We start from the raw sequence: 15,715 nt of genomic DNA, 5'->3' as shown, positions 1-15,715 counted from the left end.
GAGAATGCATCGGTCTAGATCATTGTTATACAGTGTCATAGTATTATTACATAGTGTCAAAGTTCAATTGTATCACAACTTCAACAATAATACTATGGTGATATGTATCACTCTCACTTAGTCAATACTCCATCTCACATGTAACCCACTCCCCCTTACATAATGATCCGAAAACCATATGTATTTGTAGTATGAAACTACATATTAATTCTCCCCTTTTTTGTCAATAAAATTGGAAAAAGTACAAGAACGAGATCATAATAAAATTTCCGTAAGAGACATTCCATGACCAAAATAAAAATACATACCAACTTAATTTAGATGCAATCATATAGCCGAAGCTAATAGCATTCATCAAGGAGTTTAAAGATACAAGATAACCCCTTTAATATTCCACAGCCGCACTCCCCACAAAGATATGACCATTAAGCACAAGTTTAAAAGAACTCTCCCCGTTTGATGTCATTACCGAAAGAACAACAAGAGAGACCTTAATTTCAAAAAAAAAAAAAAAAAGGATTTTATTGGACACTAAAAACTAAGAGAATGATTTTCTATATCCAAAATACTCAATCAAATTAATCACAAGTAAACCCATGATTAATTTAACCGTATACACAATCAAATTAAACAGAAAAAGTGGTCAACTTAATTGAATATGCTCAACATAAGTAAACTTACGGAACATATGACTAACATAACCATTAGAAAATGATTAGGATAGCCGTTCATATACTCAACACAAAGAAGGCTTATGGAATATATGAATACTCAACTAGACTAATTACAAGAGAACTCATAATTAATCTAATTGGAATACACAATCAAACTAATCACAAAAGTAATCAATTTAATTGTCAATTATTTTTGCTCGACATAAGAGAACTTATGGAGCAATAACTAAATAATCAAACGAGATGATTAACTTAGTTCAAAATGCTCGACACAACATACCTCACAGAACAACCAACAAAGCCAATCATAAATAATCAACATTGTTGTATCGTGCTCAACATAAGATACATTACAGAGCCTCACAGTAATACAAAGGATATGGATCAATAAAGATCTTACTGTGGAATACACAAGGATTCATTCTATCTTCCATCATTATATTCATAACAACATTAATAGAGATAATCCTTGAAAACAAAATATTTTGACCTATCTTCCATCAAATAATTGACAATATAGGCTTAACCTTTGTATTTGTCAAAAGTATATTCATCCTTTAAATCAACAGTGAATATCGATCATGAACGACTTTACTTTTGACAATATATGGGACCTTCAAGTTCACGGACGCAAACATACATATCCTATCACAAATTGCAATATAACAAATCATAAAGATTAATACTGCAAAAACATCATCCTCCAAATATTTTTAGAATTTTAAACCCAAAAACCTAAAAAATAAACAAGAAGATGAAAAACATAATAGCTATGTGTAGTCACAATCATCGCTATTCAAGAACTAGTTATTCTTCCAACTAAGCCAAAAAGAAGATATACTAGGCAACAATAAGAACGAAGATCTGACTAATTCTAAATCCAGTCAGCAACTAGAGATTGAACATGAACGAGCTCCTCAGTTACCTTCTTTAGTTCGTCTTTCAGAAAATCAAGGTTCCTGGTTGCAATACCGAGTTGTTCTTGTACAACCTTAAAATCTCCAATAAGATTTCCTACCAACTGTTAAGAAATCTGAACTGGTAGTTTGCCTTTGTTTTCATGATCAAGAGCATGAAAGCACGAGATAACAATAGGACATAACTCAACATCATCCACCTTGTTGCATCCTTCCATTGTGCACCAAAAAGACTTTTAGAAAATCTATTTGTTCTTCTGGAACATATTATAATATAAGGTATTCCATCAAACCCTAGGGAACATGATGTTCGTGTGGGATGGTGTGTGTACTAGAGAACAAGGTCCATGCTAGCCCAAATTTTTTTTTGAGGAGCAAACGAAATAAGAACCACAAAGAAAACATCCATTGTATGATCCTGACCACTTTCTCAAGAAGACTTACTTGAGAATCATGAGCATCCCTTTTTATAAAAAAGAGATGCAATCATAAACATGCCAGGGTGTAATAAGATGAGCACCTTGCTCATCAAAAATCACTTCTCCTTTATTTTCAACGGTAATTAATAAGCTACCTGGTTTAGTTGAAGAAACATTATCTAGAAAAGATTTAGGAGTACCTGAGTTAACAGCCTTCCATGTTTTCTTGATATTTTGTCTGAGTCTGTTTATGCTAATCTTCGGATCAGACACACGATTATTGACATGTAAGAAGTCTGAATTGGAAGTCTTGGATTTACCCCTTTCTTTCTTTCTTTTATGCCTTTTCCTCTTTCCCGGAAGATTCACAGGACCAGTCATACTTTTGTCACTCCTCCTTCTGTCGTTGAAGGGACTCTTCGTTTTGTCAACACAGTTAAGAAAGGACTTATCTTTGTATATTCCTTGAGGATAGGAGTTGCCTTTTATTCCAACAATGTGTGAAACTGGTTTAAAAACTTCCTTGGAAATCCATGTAAGAATGTTATGAAGTTTTTCATTCCGCAAAGGAAGACGACATCTTTGCTCAGAATGTCCCTTGTTCCCACAGTAGTAGCAGTTAAAGGGCTTAAATTTTACTGTTCTCTTATGAGCAGATTTAGAAGGAGCAATATCCTTATTTACAGAAACATTGCACTCTGTGAAAGGTTTTTCACGTGAAAAATTATCAACGGCTTTAACAAAATTAATCTTACCAGATTTTGGAGTGTCTATTCCTTTATAGCCCAGACCACGTGTGTCATGATGTTTTTTACATACTCCAAGTATCGAAGATAATTTTGTAGAGCTAGAACTAAATCTTTTTAGATTTTCTTCCAATGGTTTCACTTTATCAAGAGTAGCAATAAGCTTAGTTTCCAAGGATTTTTCTTTGTCAAGAAAATTGCGTTCTTTGTCGTTAAAACATATCTGTTGAGATTCACATTTTGATTCAATTTCAGCAAGTCTTTCTTTTAACACATAAAGGTTATGAAGAAGATTATCACATCCAATTTTTTTCGAGCGAACCTCTTCCTTATGATCTTTAACAATGGATTCCAAGAGTTTATATCCACTATCATATCCTTTAAAGAGTTTTCTCAACTTTATGTTTTCTTGATAGAGAGGACCCATGTATTTCCTCAAGCAAGTTGTTGACTTTTTTTCTATTAATGCACTGTCAAAAAACTTGATATATTGAGAGACTTCCTCATCAACACTATGTTCTTCTTCTGAATCACTATCGTCTGAAAGATCATCCAACTGTTCATCAAGGGATTTTTTCCAGTCGAATGTAGATTCAGTAGATGAAGAGGGATTAGAGTTTTTCTCAGAAGTTTCAGGGCTTCGAAACTTAACAAATCGTCTCTGAACTGCTATTGCATTAACATAGATATTACTCTTGTCCATAAAGTCAGATCGCTACAAACACAGACTTATTAGGTCTTAAATGTGTTTGCCTGCTCTGATACCAATTGAAAAAGCGGGGGTGTAACAACACCACCCAATATTTCTCTTAGAAATCTGTATGGACTTAACTCCAATATACTTTACTAGAGAATCCACTAGACAGTCAGACTCAATCTAGATTAAAGTACATAGAGGAGTTAATATCTCTCTCTTGTTTTGATTTACTCGAGCTAATAGAAATCAGCGAGTCTTTAATCAAACACAAGGAATAACTTGGATGGTACCAAAGACCAATATCCAAGGATCAATCAATGACAATCAACAACCAAAGGTTGGATTACTCTTACTGTGATCTAAATGCACAACCTGTATTATTTCAATTATAAAGATAAAACAATATAATGCGGAAATTGAAATAACACAGACACCAGAAATTTTCTTAACGAGGAAACCGCAAATGCAGAAAAACCCCGGGACCTAGTCCAGATTGAACACACACTGTATTAAGACGCTACAGATACTAGCCTACTCCAAGCTAACTTCGGACTGGACTATAGTTGAACCCCAATCAGTCTCCCACCAATCCAAGGTACAGTTATGCTCCTACGCCTATGATCCCAACAGGATACTGTGCACTTGATTCCCTTAGATGATCTCACCTATAACTAAGAGTTGATATTACCCAAAACCGCAGGCTTTAACAATAAACAAATCTGTCTCACACAGACAAGTATATCAAAGGATCAATCTGTCTCCCACATATAAACCCTAAAGGTTTTATTTCGTCTTTTGATAATAATCAAGGTGAACAGGAACCAATTGATAATCCGGTCTTATATTCCCGAAGAACAACCTAGATTAATCAATCACCTCACAACAATCTTAATCGTATGGCAGCGAAACAAGATGTTGCGGAATCACAAACGATGAGACGAAGTATTTGTGATTACTTTTTATATCTTGCCTATCAGAGAACTCTCACGATCTCAAGCCAATAAATCCGATTGTACTCGTACGATAGAAGATGCAAGATCGGATCACACAACTACGATAAAAGTAGTATCGGTCTGGCTTCACAATCCCAATAAAGTCTTTAAGTCGTTTAACCCGGTTTGAGAAAAGAAAACCAGAGGGTTAAAGGAGAATCGACTCTAGTATGCAAACTAGTATCACATGTAAGGTGTGGGGATTAGCTTTGCACAATACTAGATGTCTCCTATATATAGTCTTCAAATCAGGGTTTGCAATCAATGTTATCTTAGTAACAAAGCATTCAGTATTCACCGTTGGATGAAAACCTGATTCAGATTCAATCTAATATTTCTCAACCGTTAGATCGCAAACTTAGCTTGTTATACACTCTTGGACTGCACGCTTCTAGGTTTGTTAACCGTACCCAAACGTGTGCATTGTTGGTTTAAACATAGTAAACCAAAAGGTTAGCCATATGAGCATTCATATCAACCATGTTCTTCTTCACCATAACTAGTTCAAATGACTCAATTAAACTAGTTAAGAGTGTTGTTCAATTTCAAGGAAATCTCATGTACTAGATAAGACACAATTGAAGCAAAGATGATTTGACTCACTCGAATTGGTTCATGAATTTATAGCCACGGTTTGCAAATTGCATTTCTTAGTTTTTATAAGTTTAAGTTCAGAAATCATCTTCAGATATATAACCTTCTCAAGTTCGCAGACTAGGTTCGCGGACTTAAGCAATCGGATAGAGTTCACAATCTCCAGCAGAATTTCTCGGGATGAGAACTACGCCGGTTCGTGTACTGGGTTCGCGAAATTGGCTCACACAAGTAGTTTGTCAAACTCCAGCAGAAATTCTCGGGTTTGGGAACTTTGGAAGTTCGCGGACTTGGCACTTGCCATCCGATTTCTCTTGATCAACAAAGTTCGCAAACTTTGGTTCAAGATATAGGACTGATAATAAATGTGTTTCCACAAAAAATTTTATGTCCACCATTGGTTATGTAATCTAAACTCTCATTTCAATCATTGAAACATTCTCAGAGAACTTTATATAGTTGTTATTCACATAGTATTTTTCGTCAGAGCAAGTTTCAAAGTGATTGAAACATATCATGACTTTTGTCACTAGGTAAAGATAAACTTGATCGAAGCAAAAAGCTTACCAACACTTATTTCGAAATATAGATAGGCGAGGTATACTCGGCTCGAAATACCAACTGTGTATAATCCCGTCTATATATATAGCATACGACTTTTTGTCTCAAAGAGTAGGAGATAGAGTAGATAGCCTTTTGAGTGATAGATAATTTCAAGTTTTCACATACCTTTCTGTCGAGAAGCTCCACCGTTTCCTTGAGTAGTTCTTCTTCTTGTATGATGAATCTCCATGAAGTCCTTGATCTCAACTACACTTCCTATCCTAGTCCGAGACTTAGCTATAATAGACTAGAAATCAAGACTTATAGTTTTGATCACTAACAGTTACAAACATGCTTGAGATAGCAACACATGCGAGTTCAACCGAGCAATGCTCTAATACCATTAATCCCATCCTAATATCCATCATAGTTCTTGAAAGGGCAGTGACAAAAACCATTGTCGAGGTGTAGCATCAGCTGTAGAAGAAGAGCATGGAGACAGATCCCGGGAAGAGGGGTTGGTAATCAATGTGTTGCGGGAAGAAGAATCCCTGGTTGATCTTCCCATGAAAACTATAGGTGAACCCAAACTGGAGAAGAAAAATATGAACCCTAAAAATAAGAAATAACAACAAGCAAAAAAAGCGAAAGGAAAAACAAAACCCGTGTAGCTTGGATTAGCTCATGTTAGTGAATCTGATTATTCAATTAATTAAGTTTTTTTGTTAATTAACCTTATTATTGATTTAGTATCTTCATTATAGATTTATTTTTTTACTCTTATTGTTTAACTCTTGGATTAGAGCCTTCTTTTATTGTTTTCGGAGTGGATTCTGCTTGGTTATGCTACTATTTCTATTTACTTATGCGTGCCTTATCAGGTGGATTCATAGCTACAATTCGATCTAAAAAGATTGATAGAGATTACTCAATCAAATAAGATTACAGATGGGAATAATGGTGAAAACTTTAGTGAGAATAATGGCGTCAAAGACCCGATGTTGTTAACGATCTAAGCGCAAGAAAATATCATTGCCGGTATAGGGGAAACATTGTTGTATCACACAAAAGTTATGAAATATGTACACGATTTAATGAAGGATTTGATGTTGGTTAATATGACCAAGATGAGAATAATCTTCAAGGATATTGGCGACCTTATAATAATTTTCACAATGTGAACCAACAAAGATTCAACTAAAGGATTTGAGAGTTGTGACTGTTGTGAAACCAGAAATCATTGAACTTCGAGAGGGTTCCGAGAATTCAAACATGTATAAGTTATAGATTAACCTAGTTATAAAAAGTGTGGTGTTTTTTCGAGAGTCCCTTGGAACGGACAAAACAATAATGGTTGGCGTAGAAAAAATACTCGTTATTTTTGTGGGTTTTCAGAATTTGATTTTGTTCTTGATAATTTCACGGATTTTGAAGATGGAGAAGATTCCATGCTGCAGAAACCTACACATGAGAAATTTACCGGAAGGAGAGATGTCTATGATGTTATAGCACTGCTCGGTTGAACTCGCAAGTGTTGTTATCTCAAGCTTGTTTGTCAATTTTAGTTGCCAAAACTATAAGTCTTGATTTCTAGTCTACTTATAGCTATGTCTCGGATTAGGATAGAATGTGTAATTGAGATTTAGACTTCACGGAGTTCATCGATTGAATACGAAGAACTACTAAGGGGAGCTTTTGGACTTCATCAACAAAAGGTATATGGAGAATTGAACTCATCTATCACTCAAAAGTCTATTTCTATTATATCTCCTATTGAGACAAAAGTCGTATAGCTATATAGACTTTACTTTATACACATTTGATATTTCGAGATGAGTTTAACTCGCTTACATATTTCTCGAAATATGTGTTGGTAAGCTTTCGCTTTAACCAAGTTCATCTTTTATTCTTGACGAAAGTCAAAAGATGATCATGTGAAAATCGCCTGGTAACATCTTACAAGATTTGTGTGAGATAGTCATTTGATGTAGACTCGGAATGTTTCGTATTGATGAATTAATCAGTTGAAAATTGCTTTGAAGCTAATAGTTTGTGTGAGACAACTATTCCCGTCTTCTAAGAGTGTTTCTATGATTAAATGGGAGTTTAGAAAAATTAACCATTGATTGGATATAGCAAAGAATGCGTACTTGTATGCTAAATGTTGTAGATATACTCCAAGTATGGAAATTTGCATACTCGTATGCATACTGGTTAAATAATTGAAGTCCAGGAACTTAGTATGCATACCCGTATGCGTACTGATTTCAACTGATATTGGACGTGAACGACAGTATGCGTACCCGTTTGCATACTGGGGAACAGACCAAGTCCGGCTACTTAGGTATGCATACCCGTTTGCATACTTGAGTAGGTTAAGTTCTAAAATCGGTTGTTCATGAAAAATACATTTATATAAGAAGGAATGCAGTCTTTTGGAAGCCGTGTCTATAATGTTCATGAATTGATTCGAGTGAATCAAAATTGATTTTGCATCAATTGTGTCTTGTATACTTCTATGAGAATATAAATAATTGGAAAACTCTATAACTAGTTTCATTTGAGTCATTTGAACTAGTTGTGATTAAGATGAACAAGGTTGATATGGCTAACTTCGGTTAACTGTTGTTGATCCAACTAAGTGTACACGTTTAGGTACGGTTACCCACATCTACATGAGAGCACATGTCATTTGTGTATAAATAAGCTAAGTTCGATCTAACAGTTGAAAGATATTAGCTTGAGTCTAATCAGGTTTTCATCTAACGATGAATATTGAATGCTTTATTACCAAGATAACATTGATTGCAAATCCTGATTTGAACACTATATAAGGGAGAACTCTAGCAACTAGGAAACCTAATCCCCACACCTCATGTATGATACTAGTTGCGACTAGAGTCGATTCTCCTTTACCCTAGGTTTTTCTAAAACCATTATAAGTTAACGACTTAAAGACTTCAATGGGATTCTGAAGCCAGACCCAACTATTTTCTCTGTAGTTGCGTGTTCTGATCTTACTTTTTTCTATCGTATTGAGTACTATCTTCTCTAAGATTTGCTCGAAATTTAATCTCCGATAGGTAAGATAAAAAGTAGTTACGAACATCTTCATCTCATCGCTTGTGATTCCACAATATCTTGTTACTCTTCCATACGGTTAAGATCATTGATATTACTAGGATGCTCTTAGGGAATATATGTTCGATGTATCAATTGGTTCTTGTTCACCTTGATTTATCAAAAGACGGAACAAAAAATCGTAGGTATTTATGTAGTAGACAGATTTATCTATTCAATAGACTTTTCAGTGTGAGACAGATTTGTTTATCAAGTCTTCTACTTTGGGTCGTAGCAACTCTTAGTTGCGGGTGAGATCAGCTAAGGGAATCAAGTTGGTGGAGTCCTGCTGGGATTCAGAGGCGTAAGGAACGCGATTGTACCTTAACCAATGTGCGATTGGTTAAGGATCAAATACATTCCAGTATGAAGTTAACTTATAGTAGGCTAGAGTCTGTAACAGCTTAATACAGTGTGATGTTCAAATCTGAACTAGGTCCCGCGGTTTTTTCTGCATTTTCGGTTTCCTCGTTAACAAAATTTCTGGTGTCTGTGTTTTTTCTTTTCCACATTATTTTTTCTATATAATTGAAATACCACAGGTTGTGCGTAGTTCAATCAATTAGATTGTCCAACCTTTGGTTGTTGATATAAATTGATTGACACTTGAACATTGGTCTTTGGTACCGTTCAAGTTTTTTCTCATATTAATCAGGCTCACGGATTTCTATCTGTTTGATTTGCTGATTACATTGAGAAACAGAGACATAACTCTTGGATGCATTTTCCTTGATGGAGTCTAATGTCTAGTTGATTCTCTTGGAAATATATTGGTGTTAGTCCATACAGATTGTCTAAACGAAATATTGGGTGTGGTTGTTAGAACCTCGATTTTTCACATGATATTACCCAAGAAAATCCTAACATGGTACAACGTCTTAGGTCGGGATAAGAACCAAAAGTACATGAATAAACAACCCTGTTTAAGATAAAAGAAGAAAAGAGGGAAACTGAATTCTTTTGCGATGAGGGTTATCAATTCAATACATCACATGATGTGATTATGTGATTGATATTAAGTCATCATATAAGATGAAGTTAGAAATACCAACACATGATGGGAAGATCGACATCGAAGGGTTTTTAGGTTATGTTGCTGCTGTTGAAGACTTCTTTGAATGCATGAAGATTCCTTAATATCAACGTGTAAAATTGATGTCTTTCAAGCTAAAAGGAGGAGATGCATCTTGGTGGAGGCAAACCATTTACAATAGGAGAATACGGGGTGAACCGATGGTCACTTATTGGGGTCAAATTCCGCGCCTGATGAAAGTATGATTCCTCCCAAATCGACTATACTCAAAATATTTTTCAAAGTTATCAACAATACGCACAAGAAAGAGGTCAGTTAATGAGGATACATAGGAATTTATAAATTGGGTTAAAGGCTTAATCTTCCTGAGACCGATGCACAACAGGTTTCCGTTATCTAAGCGGGTTGGATATTGAAATTAAGAAATTATTTACCTCCATCGAATACATATACTTACGAAAGCCATCAATATCGCTCAAAAGATTGAATTCTAGCCGAATATATTAGCGAAAACGCCGGGTGAGACAAAGTGAAACAAATCAACACTTGAAACGACTCCAACAAAGTTTCCAGTAACACCGCCTACCTTTCAACCATAAAAGTCAACAAAGGTACCTACAATCGACTCCTTTACGACTGAGGGAGATCATATAAAACCTTACGGGGACAAATGTTATCGGTATGGACTGCCAGGGCACTACTCGAATAAATTTCCAAAATGACGACCAATAGGACTCGTTCAAGGAAACGACGGTAAATTTATAAACATGAAACTATATGAAGAATAATAAGGTGTTGGTTATGTCTTTGTTGATGACATCAAAGGCACTTGTATGGTGGTTCAAAAAGTAGGTCAATGTGAAGCAAAGAATAGGAAAGTACTCCTTGTTCGAAAAATAGATGAAGAATCTCAAAGGAATAAATTGTTCATGTCCAAAGGTATTATCCTTTAAAATGTATGCATTTTTATTACCGATATTAGGAGTACTGAAAATCTTTTTTCGTGAGGATTATCTCGAGAATTTGGCTTACCAACAGATCCACCCAAGGATTGAAAGGGTCTGCAAATTTCCAATTTCTTTTGAAAGGGTTTACCGCGACAATATATTTTTCCAAGTAATAGATATGGATTCATGTTATGTTCTTCTGGGATGGAACGACAGTTTGATGTGGTATTCTTTTCCATGGCAAGGAGAATAACTATGAGTTTTGCTGGAGGGAGATAAAAATATTACCATTACCAACCAAAAAACACCAAGTCGGGGAGGAAAAAGGTGTCATACCAAAAAAAGACTCTCACTCTTATTGCTGCAATAAAAGGTGCTAGTTTTAGACTGTCACTACTCAAGGTAATCTTGAGACGAGTTTAGTCGCGGTGGGAGAGCCTCACAAGTGACGTATTTAGAGGGATTATCCTTCGAGTCCACAACCCAAGTCATGCCTATTTGAGTCTGATATGTTAGGATTTATTTGAGTCTGTTAGTTTGTTACAAGAGTCAAATAAGATATACTCCCTCCATCCCTATTATAAAGGCGGAATATTGAATTTTCCAAGTCCCACTACGCGGAACTCCAATTCCAGCATGCCTTATTTTAACTTATGTAATCATATTCATATTGTATGGGGTATTTTGTAAAAGCCAAGCATTTTCTTAATATAAGAGATTTCACGCTCTCCATCTCTATAAGAGGGATGGAGGAAGTAGAACCATATATCTTGATAAGTGAAAGTATTGATATTATCAGGACCTTTTGGAGTTCAAGTCGTTAGGATAAATGACACGTATACGTAGTTTAGGTCAGTTGCATATACATATAAATAGACTGTTATTTTTTGGTATTCGAGGTAGCTTGGATTACTCATGTTAGTGAATCCGATTATTCAGTCAAGTAAGTCCTTTCGTTAGTCAACCTTATTATTTTCATTTAGTATCTTGATTTATTTGTTTACTGTAATTGTTTGTCTTGAATCAGAGCTTTCTTTTACTGTTTTAGGAACGAATTCTCCTTGTTTCTACTACTATCTCAATTTGCTTCCGCCTGCTATATCAAAACCTCTTATAATCCAGCGTTAGGAATATGCTATTGCTAGCCAAGTTACATACATATATTTTTAGAGTACTCTAATTATTGAACTTGGGCTTATTTCCTTGTGTTTGTATTGGGCTTATGAGTACCCTTGTGTTGTATATGAGGCGAATGACAAATCGGTTGGAATAAAAGAACAGAGTTGTACTTTTGTCAAAATGGGTGACGAAGATTTGCAACAAATGGTCATTTTATCATCAATATGTATATGACCTGAAATCTAGTAAGGATCACATGATAACGTCACAAATTAGAAAAATCAGAAACTTATTTCCTTAAAATATGAGCAATGAGCATCCCCATCTAACAGTTTGTTCTTGCAGTCTCACTCAAAAAAAAAAAAAGAAAAAAAAAACACACCTGAATTGAGAAAAATGAATGGAAAAGAAGAAAACTTTAATTCAAATGAAGGCATCTTTATTGGGTCTCTTGATCAAGGAACAACAAGTACTTCAATTCAATTGTTAGTAACTCTGAAGTTATTGGTAAAACTGGAGTAGGATGGCCAACTATTGGTGTTCCAATTGCTGGATGTCTTGGCGATCAACATGCTGCAATGCTTGGACAGGAATGTAAGAAAGGTGTTGCGAAGTGCACGTACGGAACCGGAGCATTTATATTGTTGAATACTGGCAAGGAATTGATCACCTCAACCAATGTATTACTGACTACTCTAGCTTACAAACTCGGTCCTGATGCACTGCCGAGTTATGCGTTAGAAGGTTCAATTGCAATTGCTGGCGCGGCAGTTCAGTGGCTTCGAGATAGTCTTGGTATAATCCAAAGTTCTGGTGAGATCGAAGAACTAGCAAACGAAGTTGAAAACACAGGCGTAGTGTATTTTGTCCCAGCTTTTAATGGCCTGTTTGCTCCATGGTGGCGTGACGATGCACATGGAATTTGTATCGGAATCACAAGATTTACTAACAAAGCGCACATCGCTCGTTCCGTTTTAGAGAGCATATGTTTTCAGGTTAAAGATGTTGTAGACTCGATGCATAAGGATTCTGGCGAAAATGATGAATTGAAGGATGAGAATGGTGATCTTATTCTCAGAGTTGATGGCGGAGCGACTGCTAACAGCCTATTGATGCAAATTCAGGTGGATTTGTTGGGATGTCCAGTGGCGAGACCAGCTAACATTGAAACAACTGCTCTTGGAGCAGCATATGGCGCTGGACTAGCCATCGGAGTTTGGACTGAAAACGATGTCTTTTCCGATCAAGGTAGTGACGAGAAAACCACCACTTTCCATCCCAACTTGAGTAAGGAGCAAAGGAAAACAAGGGCGGATTCTTGGTGCAAAGCTGTCTCGAGAACTTTCGATTTGGATAACCTTTCCTTCTAAATTTTTTCAGTTTATGAATGTAGCTTTTATTTTTCAATAATGCACAAGTGGTTGAAAAAAATCATTTTTCACTTATCTACTCTCTTCATTTTCAATTTTTTACAAGAGGTGAAAATAATATAAGTGCTATATATAAAGTTCGTTGAAAATAAGTAATGAGAGTTGCAGCGGGGATATAAATGATAAAACTGCAAGTGTCACATTGCATGTGCTACACACAAGCACAAAGGAAAGGCTCATTAAACACCAAGTCACCCATAGCCAGCCTCATGGCCTGTTGTACTTGACTTGACATAACTAGTTTCTGAAATTGCTGACCACTGACAAATGCATAAAGTCTCCCTAAGGTTTTCCCACTTTGAGGGTAAGTTTTCACAACTGCATACATCTGATCTACCACCCACATATGAGACCTCATTAATAATATTAGGTCATGGCAAAGTTTGCAACCACCTTCCCAAAATTCATTGCACCTCTCCTCACCACACCATCCCACCCCCATTTATTCCCATTCTCTCTCACCTTCAAGACCCATGCTTGTATGATCTGTTAAGTATTTATATTAAACTCATATATATTTTCCTTGAGCATCTCCATCAAAGTTCATACAGCTAAACAGAAGATAAGAACAGTACTCTTTCTGTATATCTAACGAAGATCATATTATGATGATGAGGATGTTTGCAGCTTTGTTTGTGTTATGCAGTTTGATGATGCTTGAACCAGCTTTATCAGCAGATGCAACACCACCTAATATTCAAGAGCAGTGTACTAGTCAGTTTGGGAAAGTAGGTGCATGTCTCACGTTTGCAACAGGGAAAGGACCAACACCGACACCGGACTGTTGCTCAGCTGTGAAAGATATCAGACAACATCAGGCGGTTTGTTTATGTTATATCATCTTGGAAACTCACAAGGGTGAATCTTCACTTAAGGATATGGGTCTTAAAGAAGACAGGTTACTTGCTCTCCCATCTGCTTGCAAACTAGCTGATACTAGTGTTGACAAATGCCCCAGTAAGTACTAGTATTTTCTTTTTTCATTCTTCATATTCTCATATACTTTCTAAACCTAGGGAGATTTTAGAACTTTCAGTTGTCGGATAATCGACACATACTGGTGGATTAATTAGTTTGATAATATGATGCTTGTTGTTTGTTAATTTTGACAGAACTTCTCAACTTATCTCCAACTTCTCCTGACTATGCATTTTTCACAAATATAACATCACCAGGTATTATATTATGTGTAATCTCTGCATTTTTTTTTCATTTAAAATTTTAATTCCTTTACTTACAATAATTTTCTTAAATTTATATATGTAGCTACATCAACTACTCCAAGTGGATCAACAGCAACATCAGCAACACCAGCAGCAGCCGCAAAGGATGATAAATCTGTGGGGAGTATTCATGGACCACGTCTTATTGTAGCTGTTGTCTTTTTTGCCGTTTCTTTGTTCATGGTATGAATATGATGAGATTGCGGTGAATTTTCTATGATCATACCACCTGTCATTTATGTAACAGATGTTGTGACGTAAAACTTGTATGATCTAAAGAACTACTTTTAAGAAATTTATTTACTATTTCCACGTATCCTTGTTTTTGTTGAAGTTGCGGTCCTTGGCTTTTATCCACTTTTAAAATTTCAAATATTTTTGGAGATTTGATCAGGCCTGACTTTGAAGCCTGGCAACATGGCTCCAGCCCAGGATAGTAAAAGAAAAATATTACCATCTTGAAGCCCAAAGATACTGTACTTCTTACATCGCGTTTTAGGCTCAATCCAATAGTTTTAGATTGTGAAGAAGTAGAACTTCAAGAGTTCAATTCCCAGTCTTTCTATAAAGTAAACTGGAAAACATTATTTATTTTGTTATGAAATAAAGAGGAGACGTTCGCTTGTGTAATTTCACAGTTTTAAGACTCTATATAACACTTAGTATATGGAAACTTTATCAAAATTCCTAAGAGATGGGTACGTTGTCTAATCAAATGTGGGTATCGAATTAATACAACTTCCTCTAATCAAATGTGGGTATCGAATTAATACAACTTCCTCTGAATGACCACCTGGTGGAATAAATTTCCCCACTAAAACCTGGTGAATGAAACCCGATGAAAAAAATTGGATGGAAGAAAAAGAGCACAATTTCAACATTTTGAATTGAAAATCAGAACCTAATGGACATATTCCAAATCTGCAGTGGAACTTCAGGACAACTAATTAACTTCAGCAAATCAGGTGTTTTCTTCAGTAACAACATTGATCCTACTCTAACTACCATCATAAGCAAGGTCACCTATTTCAAACAAGGAGTTGATAAACTCAAACTAAGATTGATTAGATGGAAAAATGGTCCCCTTAATCCTTCTGGATGACATGCTCTCATCAACACTGTCACATCAACTACCAGTATTTATCAAATCAACTACCAGTATTTATCAAATGAACTATATATTTCAAACTGCCAAAGAAAACTTGTCAATATTTAAACAAGCTGCAAAGAGATTTCTTCTGGGTCAAGAGTCTAGACAAAT

General features: G+C 35.7%; 2 protein-coding genes across 2 annotated transcripts in view; both read left to right on the top strand.

The window, feature by feature from the left end:
• The window catches only part of LOC113273312 (glycerol kinase-like), a 36,105-nt gene extending 22,934 nt beyond the window's left edge, over positions 1-13,171 (top strand). Inside the window, exon 2 of the mRNA XM_026523052.1 lies at positions 12,262-13,171. Within this exon, the coding sequence (XP_026378837.1) occupies positions 12,262-13,171 (910 nt within the window). The remainder of the gene's footprint in view (positions 1-12,261) is intronic.
• Positions 13,172-13,637: 466 nt separating this feature from the next.
• LOC113274375 (non-specific lipid transfer protein GPI-anchored 1-like) lies at positions 13,638-14,770 on the top strand. Its single transcript, XM_026523785.1, has 3 exons — positions 13,638-14,188; positions 14,344-14,406; positions 14,498-14,770. The coding sequence occupies exons 1-3, from the start codon at positions 13,837-13,839 to the stop codon at positions 14,641-14,643; spliced, it is 561 nt and encodes a 186-aa protein (XP_026379570.1). The 5' UTR covers positions 13,638-13,836; the 3' UTR covers positions 14,644-14,770.
• Positions 14,771-15,715: the final 945 nt, after the last annotated feature.

The sequence above is a fragment of the Papaver somniferum genome, chromosome 4, assembly GCF_003573695.1.
Source record: "Papaver somniferum cultivar HN1 chromosome 4, ASM357369v1, whole genome shotgun sequence".
NCBI classification, from domain to species: Eukaryota; Viridiplantae; Streptophyta; class Magnoliopsida; order Ranunculales; family Papaveraceae; genus Papaver; species Papaver somniferum.
The sequence above is the reverse complement of the archived record's forward strand: the minus strand, read 5'-3'. Positions and strand labels throughout refer to the sequence as shown.

Coding starts and splice junctions, on each gene's coding strand:
- LOC113274375 (XM_026523785.1), top strand. CDS start 13,837: ATGATGATGAGGATGTTTGCAGCTTTGTTTGTGTTATGCAGTTTGATG. Junction 14,189..14,343: donor TAGTGTTGACAAATGCCCCA/GTAAGTACTAGT, acceptor TAATTTTGACAG/AACTTCTCAACTTATCTCCA. Junction 14,407..14,497: donor CACAAATATAACATCACCAG/GTATTATATTAT, acceptor TTATATATGTAG/CTACATCAACTACTCCAAGT.